Raw genomic sequence first — 22,623 nt, forward strand, 5'->3', positions numbered from 1 at the left:
CAGCATTACTCTGATACCAAAACCAGACAAAGATATTACAAGAAAATAAAACTACAGACCAATATCTTTCATGAACATAGATGTGGATACTAAATATTTTTTCCAGCAAATCAAACCCAATAATATATAAAAAAGGGTAACTCCTCATGATCAAGTGTGGTTTATCCCAGGAATGCAAGGTTGGTTTAACATTTGAAAATTAATCAATATAAATTATTATATTAACAGACAAAACTTACACCATATGATTATCTCCATATATGTAGAAAAAACTTGAGAAAATTCAATATTAATTCATAATACAAACTGTCAGCAAACTAGAACAGAAGGGAGTTCTCTATCTCTGAAAAAAGGAATCTGCAAAATTTTACAGCTAATATCATACTTAGTGGTGAATTAATGCTTTCCTTAGGATCAACAGGAACAAGAAAAATTATCTGCTCTCACCACTTTTATTCAACATTGCACTGGAGGTTCTAGCCAGTGCAATAAAATAAAGAAAAGTAATAAAAGGCATCTAGATTGTAGAAGAAGTAAAATTGTATTTATTTGTAGATGACATGATTGCTTACAAGAAATCCTATGGAATTCTACTAGAACAGTGAGTTTAGAAAGATTATAGGATACAAGGTCAATATACAAAATTAAATTATTATAAATTTCATATAGTAGCTACACACAGTCAGAAATGGAAATTTGAATATACAGTTGACAACAGCATCAAAAAATGAAATAATTAGGAATAAATCTTACAAAGTATATGCAAACCTTGTTCCTTAAAAACTATCAAACACAGCTGAGAAAAGGAAGAAATAAATAAATGGAGGAGTATATTGTGTGCATGACTTGAAAGCCTCAATATTTTTATTTTTATTTTTCTCCAAATTGATTTATAGATTTGGACAACATAACCCAGGAAGATATGTTGTAGAAATGGATGAACTGAATCTAAAATTCATCTGGAAATGCAAAGGAGCTAGAATAGCCAAAACAACTTCAAGAAGGAAGAACAATGCTTGAAAACTTATACTACCTGACTTCAAAATTTATTATAAAGTTACAATATTCAAGACAGTATGGTATTGGTATTAAAATAGGCAAATAGAGCAATGAAACAGAATAGAGATGAAGGGGGATGGCTCTGCCATGGCACCCTGGTGACCCTGAACATATCCACATAGGCCACAAAACAAAACTGGAACCACTACTGAATCTACGTCTTGGTAGAACACCTGGATACTCCTGGGTTGGAAGCTTGTAAGGAGTTGCTATAAGACCCTTGCCCCCTCACCTGGCTATGTCCCCTAGGAGGTTGCTATGAGACGGTTTCTCAATGCCTTCTGGATCCTGAGGACGCAGGGGCCTTCCTGCTTCAGCCCCTTCAGAATAGAGATACAGGCTATGAACCTCTCAGCTCTGATCTAGGCATGGCTGCTCAGAAATGGGGTATTCTTCAACTTGTGTTGACATCATCCAGCCCTTTTTGTCTAGGTGTTATCCTTTTTGGTGTGTGGGATAAAGATCATGAGGAGCCAACACCACTGGCTACTCTTTCTTTCACTCTTTATGTAATAGAGTGGCTCCTCACATCTTCACCAGGTGAACCAGTCAGACTTTGCCCTGCTTTGCACATGCTTGACAAGAGAGCTCAGAAATAAACTCACACATATATAGTCCATTCATTTTTGACAAAGGTGCAAAGACTGTTTGGTGGAGAAAGGAAGGGTTTAGATTCACAAATACTTATTTTCGACTAACAGTGCTGGAACTGTCAGATACCCACATGCAAAAATAAATAAAAAAGCTTCAATCCCTACCTCACATCATATTCAGAAATGAACTCAAAATGGATCACAGACTTAAATGTAAAATGTAAAGTTATGAAATTTCTAGAAGAAAATATAAGAGAAAATCTGTATGACCTTGGGTTAGGCAAATTTTTTTTTAGATATCATAACTCAACCTAATCCTTAAAAGAGAAAAAATGGATAAACTGGACTCCATAAAAATTAAGAACTTCTGTTCTTCAAAAGACATTGCTAAGAGAATAAAATCTAAGCCAGAGACTGGCAGGTAATACTTACCAATCACATATCTCACAAGAGATTCATATCTAGAATATCCCAAGAAACCTCAAACTTAAACAAGAAAACAACCAACCCAATTTTAAAAATGGGCAAAAGATTTGAATAGACACTTTACCGAAGAAGATACAGTCATGTCCCTTATAACAATGGTTTTGGTCAACAACAGACCACATATACAGTAGTGGTCCCATAAGATTATACTGTACCTTTTCTATGTTTAGATACACAAATACTTCCCATTGTGTTACAGTTCCCCACAGTATTCAGTACAGTAGCATGCTGTCCAGGTTTGTAGCCTGGGAGCCAGAGGCTTAATCATATAGCCTAGGTGGGCAGTAGGCTAGGCCATCCTGGTTTGTGTAAATATACTTTATGATGTTTACACAATGATGAAATAACACATTTCTGAGAATGTATCCCCGTCGTTAAGCGACAAATGACTGTATGTGGATGGCAAGTAAGTTCATGAAACAATGCTCAACATCACTAGTTACCAGGGAAATGAAAATCAAAACTATAACAAGATATGTATACACACCTATTAGAATGTGTACAATTAAGGCCTGACCATACCATGTATTGGTGAGGCTGTGAAGCAACTGGAACATGCAGACATCGCTGGTGCGGATGTAAAATGGTACAACTTTCAAAACTAGTTGGGCCATTTATTAGTTATTATTATTTGAGACAGGGTCTCAACTCTGTCACCCAGGCTAGAGTGCAGTGGCGTGAACATGGCTTACTCCTGTGCTCAAGCGATCCTCCCACCTCAGCCCCCTGAGTAGCTGGGATTACAGGTGCATGCCAATATGCCTGGGTAATTTTTGTATTTTTTGTAGAGATGGGGTTTTGCCGTGTTGCCCAGGCTGGTCTTGAACTCCTGGACTCAAGTGATTCGCCTTTCTTGGCCTCCCAAAGTGCTGGAATTACCGGCATGAGCCACCGCACCTAGCCTAACAGTTACGTTCTTAATCACACCATGTGACCTAGCCATTCCAATCCTAGGTATTTATTCAAAATACATAAAAGCATATGCCCATTCAAAGGCTGGCACACAAATGTGCATGATAACTTTGTTTGTAAAAGACTCACCAGACTGGAAACAATCAAATGTCTCCCAACATCTGAATGGATGAACATAACACACTGTGGTTCATCCATATCACGGACCGCTACCCAGGAATAAAAGGAATGAACTACGGATACAGCAACATAGATGAATCTTAAAATAATTATGTCAAGCGAGAGAAGTCAGATAAAAGACTGCAGATTCCATTTATACAAAATTTTAGAAAATTCAGACTAAGCCAAGTAATAGAAAGCAGATGCTAGGGATGGAAAATGAGGAAGGGGCCAGTTGGAGGGAGAACCATGGGCACCGTGAGGCCACAGCGGGAATGATAAATATCTGCCCTCCACGGACTGCAGGGTGTTGCACGAGTGTGTAAGTCTGCGGAATTTATCAAATTGTACGCCTTAAACACGTGCCGCTTGCTGAATGTCAATCACACCTTGGTAAAGCTGCTTTTAAAGAGCACTGCTAGAACCTTGTTTCCTTCCTCATTCTCAAGACTGGCGGGGGTCCACGTGGCCCTCTGAGTCCCCGCTCTGAATTCAAGTGATCTTCTTAGGTGGGTCCTCTGCCTGAGTTCCTGAATGCCCAGCAGTCCCGCCTGCCTGCGTTGCTGCCTCTGCTGGGCAGGACATCCAAGCAACTTTGACAGTCGGTGGAGAAGCAGCAAGGGCGATGTGGTTTCTGAGAGCCGCCCGGGTTCCCAGCACTAAACGTGGGCGACTTTCCTTAATCTTCCCCCAGAGACAGAAGGCCATGCAATGACAACTCCAAGGGCAGGGGCTGGAGCATTTTGACTAACAGAAATGTCAAGATGACACAATGCAAGCCGAGAAACCCCACGCGAGTCCTGTGCAAAGACACGTGGCCCCGCTGCCTCTCCGAGACCCGGAGCACCCGCTGGGAGGGCGCTTTCTGGGGACCGGGGCTGCGGGACCTCCAGACCCCGCGCCCGGGCGCGAACTGGCTGCGCGGCCGCTGGGCCTCCCTAGAGGCCGGCACAGCTCCGCTTCCGAGCGGGCCTGGAAGCCCCGCCCGAGGAGCTAACCATTTATGTCACACTGTGACAATTATTCTGCATAAAATTATCATTAAAAACCCTAATTTTTCAGCCTCCAACCCCGCCAGTGGCCTTTTAGCATCCCCGGCGCCGGCGGCTGGGCCGTGATCACCGCGCTCATTACCTCGGCGTGGCGCCTCCCGCGCGCGCTCGCAATCAAGCGCTAATTAAACCCGCGGGGGCCGGGGCGCGGGGCGAGGGCCGGGAGGTGCCAGGTCTGGGGTCCCGGGTCAGGGGTCTTGGATCTGGGTCCCGAGGCAGGGGCCCGGGTAAGCACGGGGCGGATGCGGGCCTGGGGATCCAGTGTGCAGAGTCAAGGGTGCAGGGTCTGGGTCCGGAGGCGGGGGCTGGGTCAGAGGCGGAGGCGGGGTCGGCGGTCTCGTGGAGGGGGTGGGGGCGTCTGGTCTTGGGGCGGGGCGGGCGCCGCGGGCCTGACCCGAGGTCCTTACCCGAGCGAGGCGGCCGTGCGGCAGAGGTGCAGAGGCGCCAGGCCCTCGGCGCTGAGCAGGTCGGGGTCGGCGCGGTGCTGCAGCAGCAGGCGGACGCAGGCCGTGTGGCCCCCGAGGCAGGCCTCGTGCAGGGCGCCGCGGCCGCCGGGGCTGGCGTCTGGGTCTGCGCCGCGGCCGAGCAGGTGTCGCACGCAGGAGGTGTGGCCGTGGGCCGCGGCGATGCACAGGGGCGTGGTGAGCTCGCGCTTGTACTCCAGGGTCCAGAGGCCTGCGGGGAGGGAGGTGGGATGTAAGGTCAGGGGGAGGTTAGTTGTGGTGGTGGTGGGCGGTGTTCCTTAAGGCGGAAAGAGAGTGAAGCCTTCTCTTAAAGGTAGGTACCAGGTAGGCAGGTAGGGAGAAGAGGATAGAATCAGAGACGCACACAGAGACAGCAGAGAGACACACTGGGAAGAGACAGGCGTAGACAGAGGAAGAAATACAAAGGAGAGATTGAAGGCTAAAACCGAACCAGAGAGATGGGGCGCCAGGTATTGAGAAGCAAGAGGATTTTGCCAAATACGGGGGTGACTGGAAAATGGGGTAAGTTAAAAGCTGTCCAAGCAGGGTGCGCGGTAGGCGAATTTAAGTGAGGAATTCACGTGTTCCAGGCCCTGAGTTAGGGCAGATTGAAAGAGGAAAGTGGGTTGTGGAATTTTCCCGAATCCAGCGCTCCCTTAGCTGAGCTCCAGACTTGTCCCTTTATCATTAAGAAGAGACAACAGACAAAACAAACTGACCCACACATCACCAAGGTTGTTCAAGAAAAGGACTCAGAGAAAGTTTAGCTCTCTTGCAAGTGGCTGAGTTTTTAGAAGCACACTTTGATGTGGCGGTCCACATTCAGCACAATCCTGGTTTGTTTCTTTGCGCTTTTTAGGGGTGTGTGTGTGTGTGTGTGTGTGTGTGTGTGTGTGTGTGTGTGTGTGTGTGTGTGTGTGTGTGTGTGTGTGTGTGTGTGTGTGTGTGTGTGTGTGTGTGTGTGTGTGTGTGTGTGTGTGTGTAGGGTTGCTCTTTCTTGAGGGATGAATGGAGCAGGTGCTATACATTTTTACTTCTCTGAAAACTTTGGCACTTTCAAAAAGCCCGTGGAAGGTTGTTAGCCGCCAGGAGCGCTCGTGGAAATGGGGGATGTAGTCCCTGGTGAATACACATCAAGGGGCAGGATTTCACATGGCAGGAAGGCCTTCTGATAATGATGGAAGAATAGATACTGTGGCTGTAATGAGCCGCAGAGGAGACCCTTTTCACAGGCCACCTCCTTCCCAGGACCCATGCTGAGCTGCCTTGAAAGCCCATTCGTTAATTACCTACCTTCATGTGGTGCCGAGTTCCAGCCACCCTGAGTCCCTAAGGCCCAGCCTGGAGCTTGTTGCGCACTCAGTGGGGGAAGCAGGGGCCTGTGGGACTGGCATGGAATGGTGGTGGCCAGAGGCCCCAGGGACGTGGACCTGCATGGGTTTGAGCTGCCCTTCCCAGTGAAGACCGGGTCAGATCTGGAGGGGGTGATGGATGTAGTCTATCTACATTGTTATCCCCGTGATAACAATAACCTACATTCCTGCAGGTGCCAGCTCTTGGTTTTTTGATTCGATTCGTTTTTCTGAGAGATGAAAACTACTTACTGCCTTCTCTGGGGAATGCTAAATCCCCAACCCAGCCCCACCCTACCCCAGCAGCTCAGTAAACCCACCCTGGATTCCTGAGTCTTCTCAGGGACTGATGGGAAGAAGCCGTAGATGGGGATCTAGCTCAGCCACAGTGTGGGCCAGCACTGTCTCCGGGTCCTCGGCGATGCAGTCAGGAAGCCTGAATCAGCTTTCTGTAACTCCCACCCTCTGGTCCCAGTTCTGCCACCAGGAGGGACATAGACTAAGGCTTCTCTGCGTGTTGTGTGTCCCTCTAAGCATCAGCTCCCCCATGTCAGTGCTCTCTATGACTGTGGGCTGGATGGGCCAGCATTCCATCATGGAGGGGCACCGAGGTGGTGGCCACTGGGGACCTGCTTCGTGTACTCAGACCAATCCCTTCCCCATTAGAGGAGCTGGAATTGGCCACCGAGAAGTCTTTACATGGGAGAGCACGTGGGGTCACTGTTTTCAAACAGGGTCTGCTAGTTTCTGCTGCTGGATCTGCTGCAGGGCAGTCAGGTGGCTGTGCTGAAGGAGCCTAGAATCCAGGCAGCCTGAGCTTGCCTCCCTCTCTTCCCAGCCTGCGTGGAGGCCTCGGGCCACTACTCACTGTCTGGGCTGAGGTTTCCTCAGTACCAGCCCACATCCCTTCGCTGTGGGCATGCTCCAGCATCCTGTCATCCAGGTATACCACAGGACAGCAGCAGAACTTAGGGGTGGGAAGATTCGGGAGGGAAAGAGGAAACTGATTTTGGATACAGAATGTGCAAATGATGGGTGAACATGACTATCTATTTGAAATTGTGACATTTGTGTGTGTGTGTATGTCCAGGGCTGCAATTGGTATTTTTGGTCTGGGATAGGTGAGGGAGAGGAGGCCCAGAAGGGGTCGGCTGGGACATGCAGCTCCAACAGGAACTGCCATTTGCCTTTCCTGCAGCCCCCACCGCCTCACTGGTTGGCAGGAGCTGCTTGGCCCTCTGACAGTGTTTTGAGTTTATTCTCTTCTCCCCATGTGAGGTATAAACAGAACTGTGTCAGTTCTTTGGAAGCCGACCTTCCACATTCTTTGCCTGCCAGAGCTTAAGAGTCAGGGACATGGGACACTGGCCACCAGCCACTGACCTCAGATTCTCAAATCCCATGATCTGGCAGAGCTGCTGTAGATTCCAACACATGAAACTTCTTGGTAAATATGTTGCATCTGAGCCGGTGGCGGGTGGGGTGCCCAAAGCAGGGTGCCAGCCGAGAAAGCCCCGTATGCAGCGTGGTGGTCAGCAAGTGTCTGCACATCCCGAGTGTGCAGGGGGAGGAGGGGACCTCTTTCCACTTGGGAGGTCTGCTTGTCTGCCCAGTGCACAGTGACCATGTTCAGGCAGCAAGAGCACCTGCAGACATGTACAAAGTCAAGACTTCTGGTTTCTTCCCTTTTCCTTCCCCATTCTTGGGATTCCCCAGATTCCAGGAGGAGGATCTACAGAGAGCCCTGGGGTCCTGCCTCTACTGATGCTGGCTGTGCCCCTGCTGTAGCTGTGGCATTTGCAGATTCATAGAAGGACCTCACACAGAGCTGTGTGCCAAAGGCTGCTCCGGGCGCAATTGAAGGAGAGACTTTCCTTCTTCAGCACCCACCTCCCTGGCTGCCAGATGCAGGCACAGGCAGCTCCGCACCTAAACCAATGCTCCTTTGTAAAGACAAGAGGACACCCAGCGTCATCGGATAGGCATTCCCACCAATCGCTGCTTTGCCTTTCCAATTGGATCTCTTATAGGCCATCACCTAAAACCTACACTTTACTGCGAGCAAACTTCATCAGATGTCCTTTTCTTGTGTATGTTAAACCCAGTGCCACTGTGCCCAGTCTACACACGGGAGCCTTACATTCCCAGAGAGTATTAGTAGCCCCTTAAAAATAAATGAGCTTTAAAGAACAAGGGTACCTGATAGTCCAAACGTGGCTGGAGATTTCACCTGCCATTCCATCTCATCCTTATTGATCTCAAACACCACGTTGGCATCCTGGAAGAACTGGTCCATGAGGGGCTTCAGATGGTCCAGGTCCCCTGCGACCAGGGCAGTGTGGTACTCCTGCACTGGGGACCCTGCTCTAGCTTGAGGCTCCTTCTCTGTCTTTTGAAATATTTGAAGTTTTCCTCTCACTGGCCCTGGCTGCCTCTCCATTGCGATGCCATCGATTTCAGAAGAGTTCTTCAGGAACGGGAAAGATGGTCTTATGGAGTGTGAGCTATTTCTATTGTCATTACTCAATTGTCATCCAGTTGGGGCTCCATGGTGGTATATTTATAACTCCTGTGGCCTCTGATGTGATAATGGTTACTTGATATCACCAGGGGCATGTGAGCACCAGGATGCCACAGTACTCAGCCACCCCCTTTGTGATGATATAGATGCTAACTCTGGAGACAGACACATCTGGATAGCTCCAAAGTAGCTCTCCATGCACTGAGGGCAGACTCCCAGCACACATTTAATTATGATGGACTCATTTATCCTGCTGTTGGGCAGATGATTCCCCAGTCTTAAATAGCATTGAATTTACCTGTTTATGTGGAGTAAGTGACTCACTTACAAAAATGACTTTGGTGACCAGAATACTTAGCAAATAAGTATTATCCTCTCAGATTTTTTTTTTTAAAGTACTATATTTAGAATCTGGAAATAAAAGTCTTAAGCTCAGAGGAAAGAAACAAGTATTTATGAAGCACCCGATGTACATCAGTTGCTTTTTAAGTATTACCATATTTATTTCTTTACTCCCAGTAACAACCACATGAAGGAAATAGCATGGCCATGGCTGCTTGGCAAGTTAGCGGCTGCGCTGTGATTGGAACCCATGTGCGCCTGTCTCAAGAGTCCATCCTCTGTCCCCCACGCCACTCTGCTGGCTTCCAGTTGCATCAGGTAGGACCTCAGAACTGGGCCAGCACTGTCAGGAGCCACTTTCCAGAGATGGCTCTTGGTTGCCCAGGATTTAGTCTCTCTCCAAGCAAAGGTGGTGCCAGGTAGCAGGACCTACTCTCAGGGTGATAGGGCTGAAAGGGTCTGTCTGCTGTCACTAGTTGGTGATCTCCACTCCCAGCTCTTGTATGGTTTGGGTGCTATGAATGGTTTCTACATTTATAAATAGTTGGGAAAAATCCAAAGAAGAATAATATTTCATGATACTCACTGATAGTATACTATATGTATATACTATATACTCCACCTCCTGGGTTCAAGTGATTCTCCTACTTCAGCCTCCTGTGTAGCTGAGATTACAGGCATGTGCATATCACCATGCCCTGCTAATTTTTTAAAAAATTATTTTTCGTGGAGATGGGGTTTCACCATGTTGGCCAGGCTGGTCTCGAACTCTTGATCTCAAGTGATCTGCCCACCTCGTTCTTCCAAAGTGCTGGGATTACAGGCATGAGCCACCATGTCCGGCCAATCCCAGCACTTTGGGAGGTTGAGGTGGGAGGATTTATTGAGTCCAGGAGTTTGAGGCCAGGCAAGATAGCAAGGGTTCCCCCATCTCTACAAAAAAAAAAAAAAAAAAAAATTAGCTGGGTATGGTGATATGCACCTGTGGTCCCAGCTATTTGGGAGGCTAAGGTGGGGAGGATCACTAGAGCTTGGGAGGTCGAGGCTATAAGGAGCCATGATTGTGCCACTGTACTCCAGCCTGGGCAGTGGAGTGAGACCCTGTCTCAAAAAAAAGGCCAGGCGCGGTGGCTCACGCCTGTAATCCCAGCACTTTGGGAGGCCGAGGCGGGCGGATCACGAGGTCAGGAGATCCAGATCATCCTGGCTGACATGGTGAAACCCCGTCTCTACTAAAAATACAAAAAATTAGCCGGGTGTGGTGGTAGGCGCCTGTAGTCCCAGCTACTCAAGAGGCTTAGGGGAGAGAATGGCATGAACCCAGGAGACGGAACTTGCAGTGAGCCGAGATCGTGCCACTGCACTCCAGCCTGGGCAACAGAGCGAGACTCCATCTCAAAAAAAAAAAAAAAAAAGTAACTACTACCTGAAATAAGTGAAGCTTCTCTTTCTCGGTTTGAAGAGTGTCTTTTTGCTTTTTTTCCCGTCCATGTTCTCTGTTGCCATGACCAGTGATGAGCAGATGTGTGTTCCAAGCGTTGTGGCCACCCTGAGGATGTGTGAAGGAGGCCCCGCTGGACACTGCAAATGACCAGATTCCAGATAAGTGTCCCTGGGTGTTAGGAGCCTCCATAGGACAGATGCGGGGTTCCCAAAGACATGATCTGGGGCCCTGGTATCTGTGAGTTTCTTCCAGGGACAGAGAACTGATCCCCAAATGTGCGCCCCTTGCTGAAGATGAGAAATGCCACATTTTTTTTTTTCAAATGAATGATAACAGTTCTTGATTAGTAACTTATGAGTGATTTACTAAGGTTTGGTTTGGTTCAGGGCTTTATTTTATTGTCAAAAAATTAAATAAGCTCATTTTTTTCTTGTAACATAAATAATATGCAATTCCTTCCTTTTTTTTGAGACAGAGTCTTGCTCTGTCACCCAGGCTGGAGTACGGCGATGTGATCTCTGCTTACTGCAACCTCTGCCTCCAGGGTTCCAGCGATTCTCTTGCCTCAGCCTCCTGAGTAGCTAGGATTACAGGTTCTTGTGACCAAACCCAGCTAATTTTTAAATTTTTAGTAGAGACAGGGTTTCACCTTGTTGGCTAGGCTGGTCTCAAACTCCTGACCTCAGGTGATCTGCCCACTTTGGCCTCCCAAAGTGCTGGGATTACAGGTGTGAGCTACCGTGCCCGGCCTGTTTTTCTTTCTTTCTTTCAACCATTCTTGTTTTTCCCCACCAGGAAGTTGGAATGGGCCAATGATAGTGAGCTACAGAATTCTTTGGCCTGTGCACATGAGTTACAATACAAACTGTATGAGCAGAGGCTGGAGGGAGGTAAAAAGGTCAGGAGGGCTTTGCCTGGATAAGCAGAGAGAAGAGCGGTGGAGTATGTGCCCAGGAGGGCTAAGCAGACCCTCGCCCAGGGAGGCGGACATAGCATAAGCCTCCATTTGCTCGCAGCCAGTGTTAGACCTGGGGACCCACGGGTTCCCATCCCCACATGGTGTTGCAACCGGGAAGCAACAGCAGAGAAGCAACAGGAAAAAAGCTGTGAAATCAAGGAATAGAGCTCACTGGGCTGCGCATCCTTGGTCACAGTTGAGCTTCCTAAGCCGCCTCTTATGCCAGTTTCTTCTCTCTCAGTCTTCTCTGCACACAAAGGCTGCCTTGTGACTCCCCCACCCCTCGTTAAGTACCCCCCGACCTCTGAGTGCCCAACCAGAGCAGGCTTTCTGTGTGGGCTCTTTATTTGGAAGAGTAACCTGGCCTTTGGGTTGCCCCTTTCACCAAGATCTTCTATAACTAAGGAGTGCTCAGCAAAGGGAGACCTTTGATTTTCCTTACAAGAGATGGCAGCAAAGGGTGGAGTAGCAATCGAACACATTCATGGTTTGATATAGATGTGTTTTGACCCTTGTTGTAGAACCCTTGTTCTGACCCCTGTTACAGGCATGAGTTTATGTGCACAAACTGATCCAAGGCCTGGAGGTTCACCCAAATAATAAAACCCACCTCTCTTCTACAGGGGAGGGCTGCAGGGGTGCTGGGTGGGGAGGGACGAGGCCACGTTTGGCAGTCTATGATGCAGGGGAATAAGGGACAGGGGCTGTGCCGTGAAAGCTGAGGGGCTCACACAGGTGAGAGTCAACCTCAGCTCGGTGTGGGGGGAGACTTGGCCACGACCCAAGTTGGTTGCCATGGGGGCTGTGGGTTTATTTTTTACCATGTTTGTCTGACCTTTGGGCAAAGGCTCAGCTCTGGGGCTGCAGAAGGGCCCACTGGGCTTAGCTCTTGGGGGATCAGAGCTAGCTGCCCTCGGGGGCTGCTGCTCCCTGGACACCCACTGCTAGTGACTCTGTCAGGTGTGTATCCCTGCAGGTGGATACCCTTGATGTCACTTGCAGGTGAGGAAACTGGGGACTCACAGATTCAGTTACCTTTCTCAAGGTTTCTCAATCCTGACATAGCCAGTGCCCAGCTGTTCCGTCTGCCTGCAGTCCTTATTTTCCCCTCCTCACCTGGCCAGCCTCGCTCTTCCTCCAACACAGCTTAGCCTTCCTTGACCTCCAAGACCAGTCCTGATGTCTGTCCTTGCACCCTGACTGTGGCACTGGGCACTCTACTATTACTGCTGGTTCCTTGTCTTTGTCCCACTTCACCGTGAGCTTTTTGGAGGACGGTGGGGGCTGCTGCTTCCTCTCTGGGAAGTTCTCCATGCCCCACGTGGTGTTCCACACACAGAAGGTCTTCAATGCCAATAGTGGAGAGAACGAATGGACTGGACTCTTTCAAATTTGCTCAACATTAAAACTCCTCAGTGGTTCTTGCTCTTATTCTTGGCCCTCTGTTGCCTTTCGCCCTTAAGGAAGAACACCATAACGTGGACGTTGGGCTGGCCTAGGGCAGGTCTCAGGTGCTCAGCGTGGGGACCTACCTCAGATCTGTGGGCTTCACTGCACAGCCCACCTTCCCCCACATGTAGAGATCCTTACTAGGTTTTGTAAGAAGACCCGGCCTGGCACAGTAGCTTATGCCTATGATCCCAGCACTTTGGGAGGCCTAGGCGGGTGGATCACTTGAGGTCAGGAGTTCAAGACTAGCCTGGCCAACATGGTGAAACCCCATCTCTACTAAAAACACAAAAATTAGCCTGGTGTGGTGGCACATGCCTGTAATTCCAGCTTCTAGGGAGGCTGAGGCAGAAGAATTGCTGCTTGAACCTGGGAGGCAGTGGGCTGAGATCACGTCACTGCATTGCAGCCTGGGTGACAGAGCAAGACTCCATCTCAAAAGAAAAAAAAAAAAAAAAAAGACCTTGGCTACTGTATGCCCCCTGAGAACTCTTTAAAACTTTGTTTCACATGTTTTTAAAGTTCACCTCCCTTATCCACATCATCAGTAGCAAAAGCAGCATCAATGTCATCAATGGGAACAGCAGAGATTTTTTTTTTCAAAGAGCCTACTGTGTGCCTAGGACCCTGCTGGTGCATTGGAAAATGCATCAGTAAAGAAGAAATAGACCATGTTTGTAAGGAACTTAGAGCCTTCATCGGAGATCAAATGCATTTGCATGCATAAAATGACCAACAGTAACTCAGTGGAGACCACTTCCCTTCTCAAATGTCCACTAGAACAACATGATGGACTTCGGTCTCATCTCCTTCCCCCTTCATTTATGTATTCTGTAGTTGCACTATTCATTTTCCCACCAATATGAAGCTCTTTGGGTCTTTCCTTTCTCTAAGCATAGCCATTTTGCCATTTTATTTTTTCTCAGACTGATTGTTTGTGATTGGATAAATTTCTGAAGGACATACTCATGCACAGCTATAATCTGATCCAACTGTGTTTCACTTTAACGAATTTCCTGATGCCTGATATAGCTTGTCGCTGGTTATTTTTAAAAGGGATGGGACACTAGAGGTAAGTCCAGGGATAAAAGCCATTCCACACTGCACCAGATGCTAAATTTAGCTTTCCAGTGTTATTTGTCAACAGCTTCCTAAGTATCCAAGCTTGATTTCAGTAGGTAAGGCGTAGTAGTCAAGAAACAGACTCTTTTTTTTTTTTTTGGTGAGAGCGTTAACAATAGCTCATGGTAGATAGCATTAGTTCATAAGTAGGACATGCAGATTACTTCATAAGCATGGCAGAGAGCTGTCTTTTTTTTTTTTTTTAAAGAACAAGAATAGCCACATGTTGATGATTGCATTAAAACAAACAAACCTGAAAACCAACTCATTCATTCATTCACTCATTCATTCAATAAGCATTTATGTAATCTTTATTATGTTTTAGGGTGAGTCTTAAGGTTTGAGGATTTGGAGGCAAAAAACCTAGCAATACCCCTGCCTGCAAGGATCAAACAGGAAAAAGCAAGGAGCGGAGGACTCCAGAAGACCGAAGTTCTTTAGGTTTCTTTCCCAGCAGCTGAACGATGCCCTATAGTTACGTGAATAACAGTTTCCTGACCCAGTGCTCTTGACTGTGCTCTTTGTTGCCTGCTGCCTTCACATTATCTATAGCTTGCTTGGGTCAAGTCATTTTAATCTCATTATTTTCTTGGTCCTCACCCTTCTCAGCTTAGTCAAAGCCAATACATAGCCTCAAGATACAACTCAGGTTTTATCTTTTCTGCCAACTTTAGTACATATACAAATGCAGCTTCTTTCAAGAGTGAATTTGTGTATGAAGTTGCTGAACAATTGTCAAAGTCTTTGAGGAATTGTGATAAAACAAAAGAAGGACCAGAAGACTAGAGGTTTAGTTTTCAAATGGAAAGAGAATTTGGATTCCTCAGACTCATGATCTTGACATTAGACCTGGGCAAGATCCCTACACGGATTATGAAAAAGATTGTTTGGGAGTATTTAGGAAACAGAGTGGAGTCACCTGGAGCTCTGTGAGTCACTAGGAACACATCAGGGTGGACTAGAATTTTCTTTTGTGACAGGGTTATCATAAATATGCGGAGGGGGTGTAGGCAACAACCTGCAATGCCAGTTTCATGACAGCCTCTTGGAAAAGATGGAAACAGTGTGAGTCTTTCTTTAGGAAACTCTGGCTAAATAATGCAAACTGGAGAAATAATACACATGATGCCTCAACAGCAGTGGTTCAAACCTTGGCTGCAAAAATGAATCACCTGAGGAACTTTAAAAAACACGATGCCTGGAGCCTACCTGGTAGTTTCAGGCATAATGGGTTGGAGGTGTGGCCTGGGCAACAGGACTGTTAAAAAGTCCCTAGGTGGCTGGGCGTGGCGGCTCACGCCTGTAATCCCAGCACTTTGGGAGGCTGATGCAGGTGGATCTCCTGAGGTCAGGAGTTTGAGATCAGCCTGGCCAACATAGTGAAACCTTGTCTCTACTAAAAATACAAAAATTAGCTGGGCAAGGTGGTGCACGCCTGTAGTCCTGGCTACTTGGGAGGCTGAGGCAGGAGAATCGCTTGAACCTGCAGAGGTTGCAGTGAGCCGAGATCATGCCACTGTACTCCAGCCTGGGCAACAGAGCAAGACTCTATCTCAAAAAAAAAAAAAAAAAAAAAAAAGGGAAAAAGAGTACCCCCAGGTGCTTCTAACATGCAGCCAAGGTTGAGAACCATTGCTGTGACAGGCAGCCATGGACTCCGTGACCCTTGCAATGCATGTGGAATGGCTTTTATCCCTGAACTTACCCCATTTTGTGTGATACATATTGTGATTTGAATGAATTTGTGGAAGGGTAGCTATCAGATGCGTGGCATGGAGCATGACACAGCCAGGATTCCAAAAGGTCTCCACAGGTCAGAGCAACAGGCTAATTCAATCAATGCCACAAGGCAGCATTCAAATCCCAGGCCCATAGGAATCTGTTGTCCTTGTGAATCGAATGGCTGAAACAGCTACTCACTGCTATGGGTTCCCCGTTTGGGGCACTAGAAGTTTCTTTCTCTTGTTTTTAAGTTCAGAGGTTGTTGGTTGTTTTGATGCATTGATATTTATACCCAAATTTAGATGGCATAAATGCAGCAAATTATTTGAAAACATTCAAAGCATGTCTGTACAGTAAGAATAACTCGTGTCAGACAGATGTCCATTTAAGTTCCCTTTCTCATTGGGACTCTTGGCTTTGTAGAACTGAGAGTCCCTCCGAGAACTCCAGAGAGCCCCTGTGCTTTGCTTCCTGGTGTTGTCCTTGATCTCTGTGTTTGCTTGCATTGTGTACCTTCCGCTCTCCTCTCACAATGGCAGCCACAATTGGCTTCTTTGATTTTTCTTGGTTGGTTGGTTTGTTTTCAAGCTAGCCCACTAATAGCATCACTTAGTGTATCTGGCAATCACACTGAGGATGTGAAGAGTTCCGTCACAGTTTGCACAGCCTTATTCCACTCTTCACTTCCATTTCTGTTTCCTTTCTCTCTGGTACAGCCATGGAAATCCTCTCTCTTTTTTCTTCATTGTTGTTCTGTGCACTGCCAGGGCCCGTAGGGTTTCAACGTCTATTCCAGGGTGCTGGTCAAGGAAATGCTTCTGAACAAATACAGTGCCCTTCTTGAAAGAGAGGGATTCTGATGAATATAACTTTCTCCAAGCCAGTACATTTAATATTTTCAGTTTTTCAAATGGTGTACCTATTTGACGGAGGAAGCTCATTTGTGTGGGTGGACCGTGGCAGAATACTAAACAAATGTAATTGCTGTGGTCTTATATTGCAGACCATGAAGTGAATTTAAGAAAAGGAAGGCAAGAATCCAAGCAGGAGAGGAGGCCTGGCTTGTGTCTGGCTAACTGAGTGAATAGACTCAATTTCTCTAATACTAGCCAGGTAGTCAACTGGATTAAAATATACGTTTGCAAAGAATATTTTGGAGACTTAAATAATAAGCATAATGTTTTGTCTGCAGGAGACACAAACATGAGTTCTTTATAATTGAGTCCTATAGTGTAGGTAGCTAATGAGAGGGAGTTTTTGCCTCTGGATCAAATGAGATGAAAAAGGTAAAATCCACCTTGAAATTATAATGGAGTATCCAGATGGTAGTGTTTGAATGGTGACTATTATTTTCACGTGACATTGGGATCTTTTCTTCTTGCCATTGAGTTGACTAGTGATTTTCTTTTTCCTAGAAGCCTCCAAGGATTAATCCAGCTGAGGCTGAAACCTGGAGCTGGTGGGCTTTGTGGCAGGGCCAGGCTCTTTCTCTATGGCCACAACTTTCCAAGCCTTCAAGCCAAGAGGTAGAGTTTTTGAGGCTGCAGGACACCCTGCCATTTTCTCTTGTTCTTGGGGAATGGCAAATGTTCAGATTCTTTCCTAGGTCATTGGCAAATGTCTGGCTTCCTTCTGGAAGTGTCCAAGTGGACAGACAGGGGCAGGAAGTCATTACTCTTGTGGACATTGTGAGATTCCGTGCACTCTTTCTTAAATATGCCAGTGCACGTTGTTGACCTGGTCAATTTCCTTCTTCCCTTTTTTACCTGAAGCGTTTCTGTAAATGGCCATGTACTAAGTCTGATTGGACTCTGGGATAATAACATCACTACCAACTGGTGCAGCAGCCCCAGGCCTTCCAGTGGAGTTACTTTCACACCCTTTTCTGGTCTTTATTCTTCCTGTTTTAATGTCTAAAGCCAACTTTCCTTCACCCCACTCCCTGCAGAATTAAAAAAAATACTTTAAAAGTAAGAAGCTGGGCAGGTATATAAAGTTCTGCTTTTAAGAGTTCCAGGACACATCCATCCACCAGAGTTAGTCACATAGACATTAATATCAAAAATGTTAAAGTATCTCAACCTCCTCTCTGAATAACAATGTTAGCACAGCACACCTCATTTAACAAAACATTAAAACATTTTACTTCCTCAGATCAAGTGCATCTATTAATAATGACTTAAATTGTCTGTGCTGATTTCACATTATTAAGAAACCTCATTTCCATCATGTGGAGGAACACAATAAGGGAGGAAACCACCTCACTAACTTATTTTCCCATCATTGCTACCAAGCCCAGTGCAGATAATGCAGAACAACAGTCACTTCTCATTATTAATGTGATCTTATCCAAAGGTCAAGTGCCGCTTTCATTGGCAGCCCAGGAGGGTTTTTTGGAAGCTCAGAAACAAAGATGCCCTTGAACATCGTGTATCCACTGTGGATGAGTGCAAAACGCAGCGGCCCAATCCTCAGCGTGCACAACCATGAGTAAATAGCCCTGGAAGGACATTTATAGACTCTGGGGATGTTGCTGGAAAGCGTATCATTGAAGCTCTCCCTGATAAAGGTGACGAAGTTTCTTTACAACTGGCGTGGGGATTTAATTACATGATAAAATTGCAGCTCCTGCCTCTTGAGACAAATTGCATGTTCAGACTGATTGTTTTTTATGAATCTCACACAGGGAGCAAAATACTTCTCTCTTGAAGTTGGTTTGCTCTGATTGTTCTGCCCTGTGATCCTTTATATCCCTTCTAGAAACGAGAAGTTTACCTGTCCTGCGGTTGAGAAGGGTGGTCTGGGAGACAATTTGGTTGACACTGCATCCAGCAAAGTGAGGCCAGTTTTGTCTGATGGAGTTAAATTCCAAAATTAGAACTTTAAACTTCCAATGGAAAAACAGGAAAAAAAATGATAAGAACTATAAGTGACTGCTGAAACAGTGGACTGCTGATCATGTTCAATTTTACTAACTTAAAATACAAGTTAAAAATGACAAGAGATCTTTTTGCCTATTGTGAAAGATTTTTTAAAAGTCGAGTTTTTGAAGAGTTCAGTGACACTAATGCTCTCCCAGTTTGCAGGTGGGAGGGTAAATTTCTGTTCAGTTTGGAAATGTTCTATACTGAGTTTACATGTACAGAGCATTTTTCAGGTACAAGAAGCTTACAGAAATAAATAGTAGAAATCTGGCCGGGCGTGGTGGCTCATGCCTGTAATCCCAGCACTTTGGGAGGCTGAGGCAGGTGAATCACCTGAGGTCAGGAGTTCCAGACCAGGCTGACCAACATGGTAAAACCCCGTCTCTACTGAAAGTACAAAAATCAGCCGAGCGTGGTGGTGTGCACCTGCAGTCCCAGCTACTCGGGAGGCTGAGACGGGAGAATTGCTTGAACCTAGGAGGCAGAGGTTGCAGTGAGCCGAGATCACGCCTCTGCACTCCAGCCTTGTCGACAGAGTGAGACTCCATCTCACACACACACACACACACAAAGTAGAAATCCTTGCCATTAAGGAGTGTTGAATTGAGTGGGAGGGCAGACGTGGCCACCATCAACTAGCGGTGGAATCAGATCACTGCTATATGGAGGTACAGGTATTAAGATGGGGATGCCTCAAATAAGGGATCAGAGTGATGGGGTAGGGATAGGGCCAGCTTCCCCCTAGTGTGGCATCTAAGCAAAGTGAGAGGGAGGTGTAGGACACGGAAGGTGCATTTCCTCCCCAGGATGTCTGTTTCCTCCTCTTGATCTATTGCTGTGGGGAGCTGTATCCTATGTTCTGGCCTGAGCAAGAGGCAGGTGTCACTAGCCACCATGCTATGGCGCATGGGGACACAGGTGCATTCAGGAAGGCAGCCAGCCCTTTGATGATGTGGAGGGGTCAGGCAGAGGGGCACCTGAGCAGGAAATGAAGCCGCCACAGACAGCAGGCCTGTGATTCGGGGCTGAGAGGAGGGGCCTAGATCCTTTGGTGGACACAGAGATGAACCACCTAGGCCCCAGCTGTAGGGAGGACTTGTCACCCCAGCTGTCAGCTCCTCCACGGTTTGCCTCAGCTGCAGAGCTGCCTCACCCAAGAACACTCCTCCCAACGTGGCCAGATCCAGTGATGGATCCAGGTGCAGCTAGAGCTGTCCTGCCATTTTGGCCCCATGCAGGGAAAACTGTGACAGGTCATCTCTGTTCCAGAGCTGCCCCTAGGGTCAGCCAAAGCATGGTTAGACGGCATCAAGGATCCCCACCGCCCTCACCATCCTGGCTTTCTAGTTGTTGATCCTAGGAAGTTTCCTGCCAAACTCTGGTCGGCATCCAACGCTGATCCCTGAGCTCACGAGCCACTGGGAGGATGGTGGGTGTGTTGCTGGCACACAAGAGGACAGGAAGCAGCAGAAGAGGCAGCTGTGCAAACGCCAGGAAGGGACTGGGGACTGAGGTATTGTGGAGATGTGGCTTGGACCAGAGTTTCTCAAGCACCTGAGGTGAGGGACCAGGGATTTTCTTTTCTTTTCTGAGTCTAATTTGTTGCAGTTTGATTCTCATTCAAGGGGCTCAGTCTTTATTTTTGTTTTTTTTTTTTAAGGACAGCGTCTCACTCTTGCCTAGGCTAGAGTGCAGTGGCACAGTCATAGCTCACTGTAACCTGAACTCCTGGGCGCAAGCGATCCTTCCACCTCAGTCTCCTGAGTAGCTGGGACTATAGCCACTTGCTGGTTAATTTATTATTATTTTTTTTGTGTGGTGGGAGATGGGGTCTCACTATGTTGCCTAGGCTGGTCTCTAACTCCTGGCCTCAAGCGATCCTCCCGCCTCAGCCTCCCAAAGTGCTGGGATTACAGGCCTGAGCTACTTCACCTGGTCTGATTCTCTTTCAAAATACAATGAAATTAGTTACCGGCAAAAACAAAACTGAAAAACGACAGGTAATTACAAGTCTGCAAATCACACAGACTTGGATGTTATGTTAATGTGTTAAATTGCTGTAAACATGTCTAAATACTTACTGTCAGTTTCGGTCAAACACTTCCCAGAGTGACTCCCGCCTCCTACCACATTCAGAGTAGCCCCTGTGACTGATCAGCCTCTGGGTGGGTGCAGGGATGCCGGGAGAGAATGGCAGGGATGCCAGAGTTAGCTCAGGGTACATCTTTAGGCCTTTGGATGCCTGTTATAAAATTTAAACTGTGTGCTGTTGGACAGGAGTCACCAAACTTTTTCCATAAAGTGCCAGACAGTAAATATTTTACATTTTGCAGGTCATATGGTCTCTGCGGCAACTGCCCAATTCTGCCACGCTCACATGAAAGCAGCCATAAAGAATGTGTAAATGAAGGAGGTGGCTGAGTTCCAGCAAAACTTTATTCATAAAAACAGGAAGCCAGCCCACAGGCCATAGTGTGCTAGCCTTTGCTGTAGGCAGTACAGAGCATGGCAGCTTTGTGGGAAGAAGAGTTACATGATGCATCTCCATGTATCGAACTGATTGCACCCTTCTCTCTGCACATGTTTCACCCCTTCACTCCCATGGAACCTGCTCTTTATTCTCAGAGTAAATCTGACTCAACAACAGGAATTGAGCACCCAGGCATGCGAGCCCGCACAGCTGACTCCCTTCTATCAACTCTGCCCTTCTTCTGGTTGGCTGAACTTCTTGAATCTATAAACTTATGTTTTTTTACCACTAAATTTGGGAAATGTTTGGTAGTTATTTCTTTAATCATATTTTTCCACCCTGTTATTGTTCTTCTCTTTCTTGGACTCCAGTTGTGTATGTTAAAGCTTTTATTTTGTCCCACAGATCCTATTCATTTAATTTCCCATCATTTTACTTTCTCCTTCAGATCAAATATTTTTCTATTGATGTTTTCAAATTTGCCAGCTCTGTCTTCTGTCCTCTTCCATCTGCTGTTAAGCCCATTGTTGGTGGGAACAAGACCAGCCCTAGCTTCAAGGGAAGTGGGTGATTGGGTTTGGGTTTGTGTCCCCGCCCAGATCTCATGCCGATTGTCATTCCCAATACGGTGGGAGGTGACGGGATCCTGGGGGCGGAGTTCCCAGGAACGGCTTCGTGCCATCCGCTTGGTGCTGTTCTCAAGATAGTGAGTGAGTTATCGTGAGATCTGGTTGTTTAAAAGTGTGTAGCACTCGCGACCCCACTCTTTCTCCTGCTCCTGCCCTGTAAGCTGCCTGCTCCGCATTTGCATTTCCCCGCGATTGAAAGCTTCCTGAAGTCTCCCGAGAAGTCGAAGCCGCTATGCTTCCTGTACAGCCTGCAGAACCGTGAGCCAATTAAACCTCTGGTATTTCTTTCTTTTTTTTTTCTTCCTTTGAGACGGAGTCTCATTCTGTCGCCCAGGCTGGAGTGCAGTGGCGCGATCTTGGCTCACTGCAACCTCCTCCTCCCAGGTTCAAGCGATTCTCCTGCCTCAGCCTCTTGAGTAGCTGCAATTATGGGCGCCCACCACGAAGCCCAGCTAATTTTTGTATTTTTTGTAGAGACGGGGTTTCACCATGTTGGCCAGGCTGGTCTTGAACTCCTGACCTCAGGTGATTCGCCCCCCTCGGCCTCTCAAAGTGCTGGATTTAGAGGTGTGAGTCATTGTGCCTGGCCTGGTATTTCTTTATCGCAATGCGAGGATGGACTAACAGAGTGGGGAGATGTATTTATTTTTCAGGTGGGCACATTGCATGCCACAAGGATTTTGCTGGTAAAGCAGGGAAGGAGGGTGGCTGTGAGGGAATAGCTGGTGGCTGGTGGCCTCTCCTGGCACCTGTCCTTTCTCCTCTATCTTCTGCTTTACCTAAGTAAAAGAGTCAGGTGTTTTCTTTCCAAATTAAGTCATTCCTTTGCTGAATGGCTCCTCATGGCCTTTCCAAGTAAGTGGAAACACCTGTGCCTAGAATGTGTAGCCTCACACAATATCATCCCATCTGTTTGCCTGGGTCTTCCTCTTTTCTCTGATTTACACACCCAAGTCCAAGTTGTG

At 47.0% G+C, this 22,623-nt stretch overlaps 1 protein-coding gene and 2 long non-coding RNA genes across 3 annotated transcripts in view; 2 read left to right on the top strand and 1 right to left on the bottom strand.

Annotated features, from left to right (window-relative positions):
* Positions 1-22,623, top strand: part of LOC129058179 (uncharacterized) — a 118,280-nt gene that overhangs the window by 65,396 nt on the left and 30,261 nt on the right. The window lies entirely within an intron of this gene.
* ASB18 (ankyrin repeat and SOCS box containing 18) overlaps positions 1-22,623 on the bottom strand; it is a 69,196-nt gene that overhangs the window by 38,057 nt on the left and 8,516 nt on the right. The window contains exons 2-3 of the mRNA XM_002813024.3: positions 8,277-8,399; positions 4,669-4,936 (exon numbers count right to left, since the gene is read on the bottom strand). Coding sequence (XP_002813070.3) covers positions 4,669-4,936; positions 8,277-8,399 — 391 coding nt within the window. The remainder of the gene's footprint in view (positions 1-4,668; positions 4,937-8,276; positions 8,400-22,623) is intronic.
* Positions 15,575-21,386, top strand: LOC129058178 (uncharacterized). Its single transcript, XR_008523128.1, has 3 exons — positions 15,575-18,204; positions 18,396-18,471; positions 20,893-21,386. It is a non-coding gene; the product is annotated as an uncharacterized LOC129058178 (long non-coding RNA).

Source organism: Pongo abelii, chromosome 11 (assembly GCF_028885655.2).
Source record: "Pongo abelii isolate AG06213 chromosome 11, NHGRI_mPonAbe1-v2.0_pri, whole genome shotgun sequence".
NCBI lineage: Eukaryota > Metazoa > Chordata > Mammalia > Primates > Hominidae > Pongo > Pongo abelii.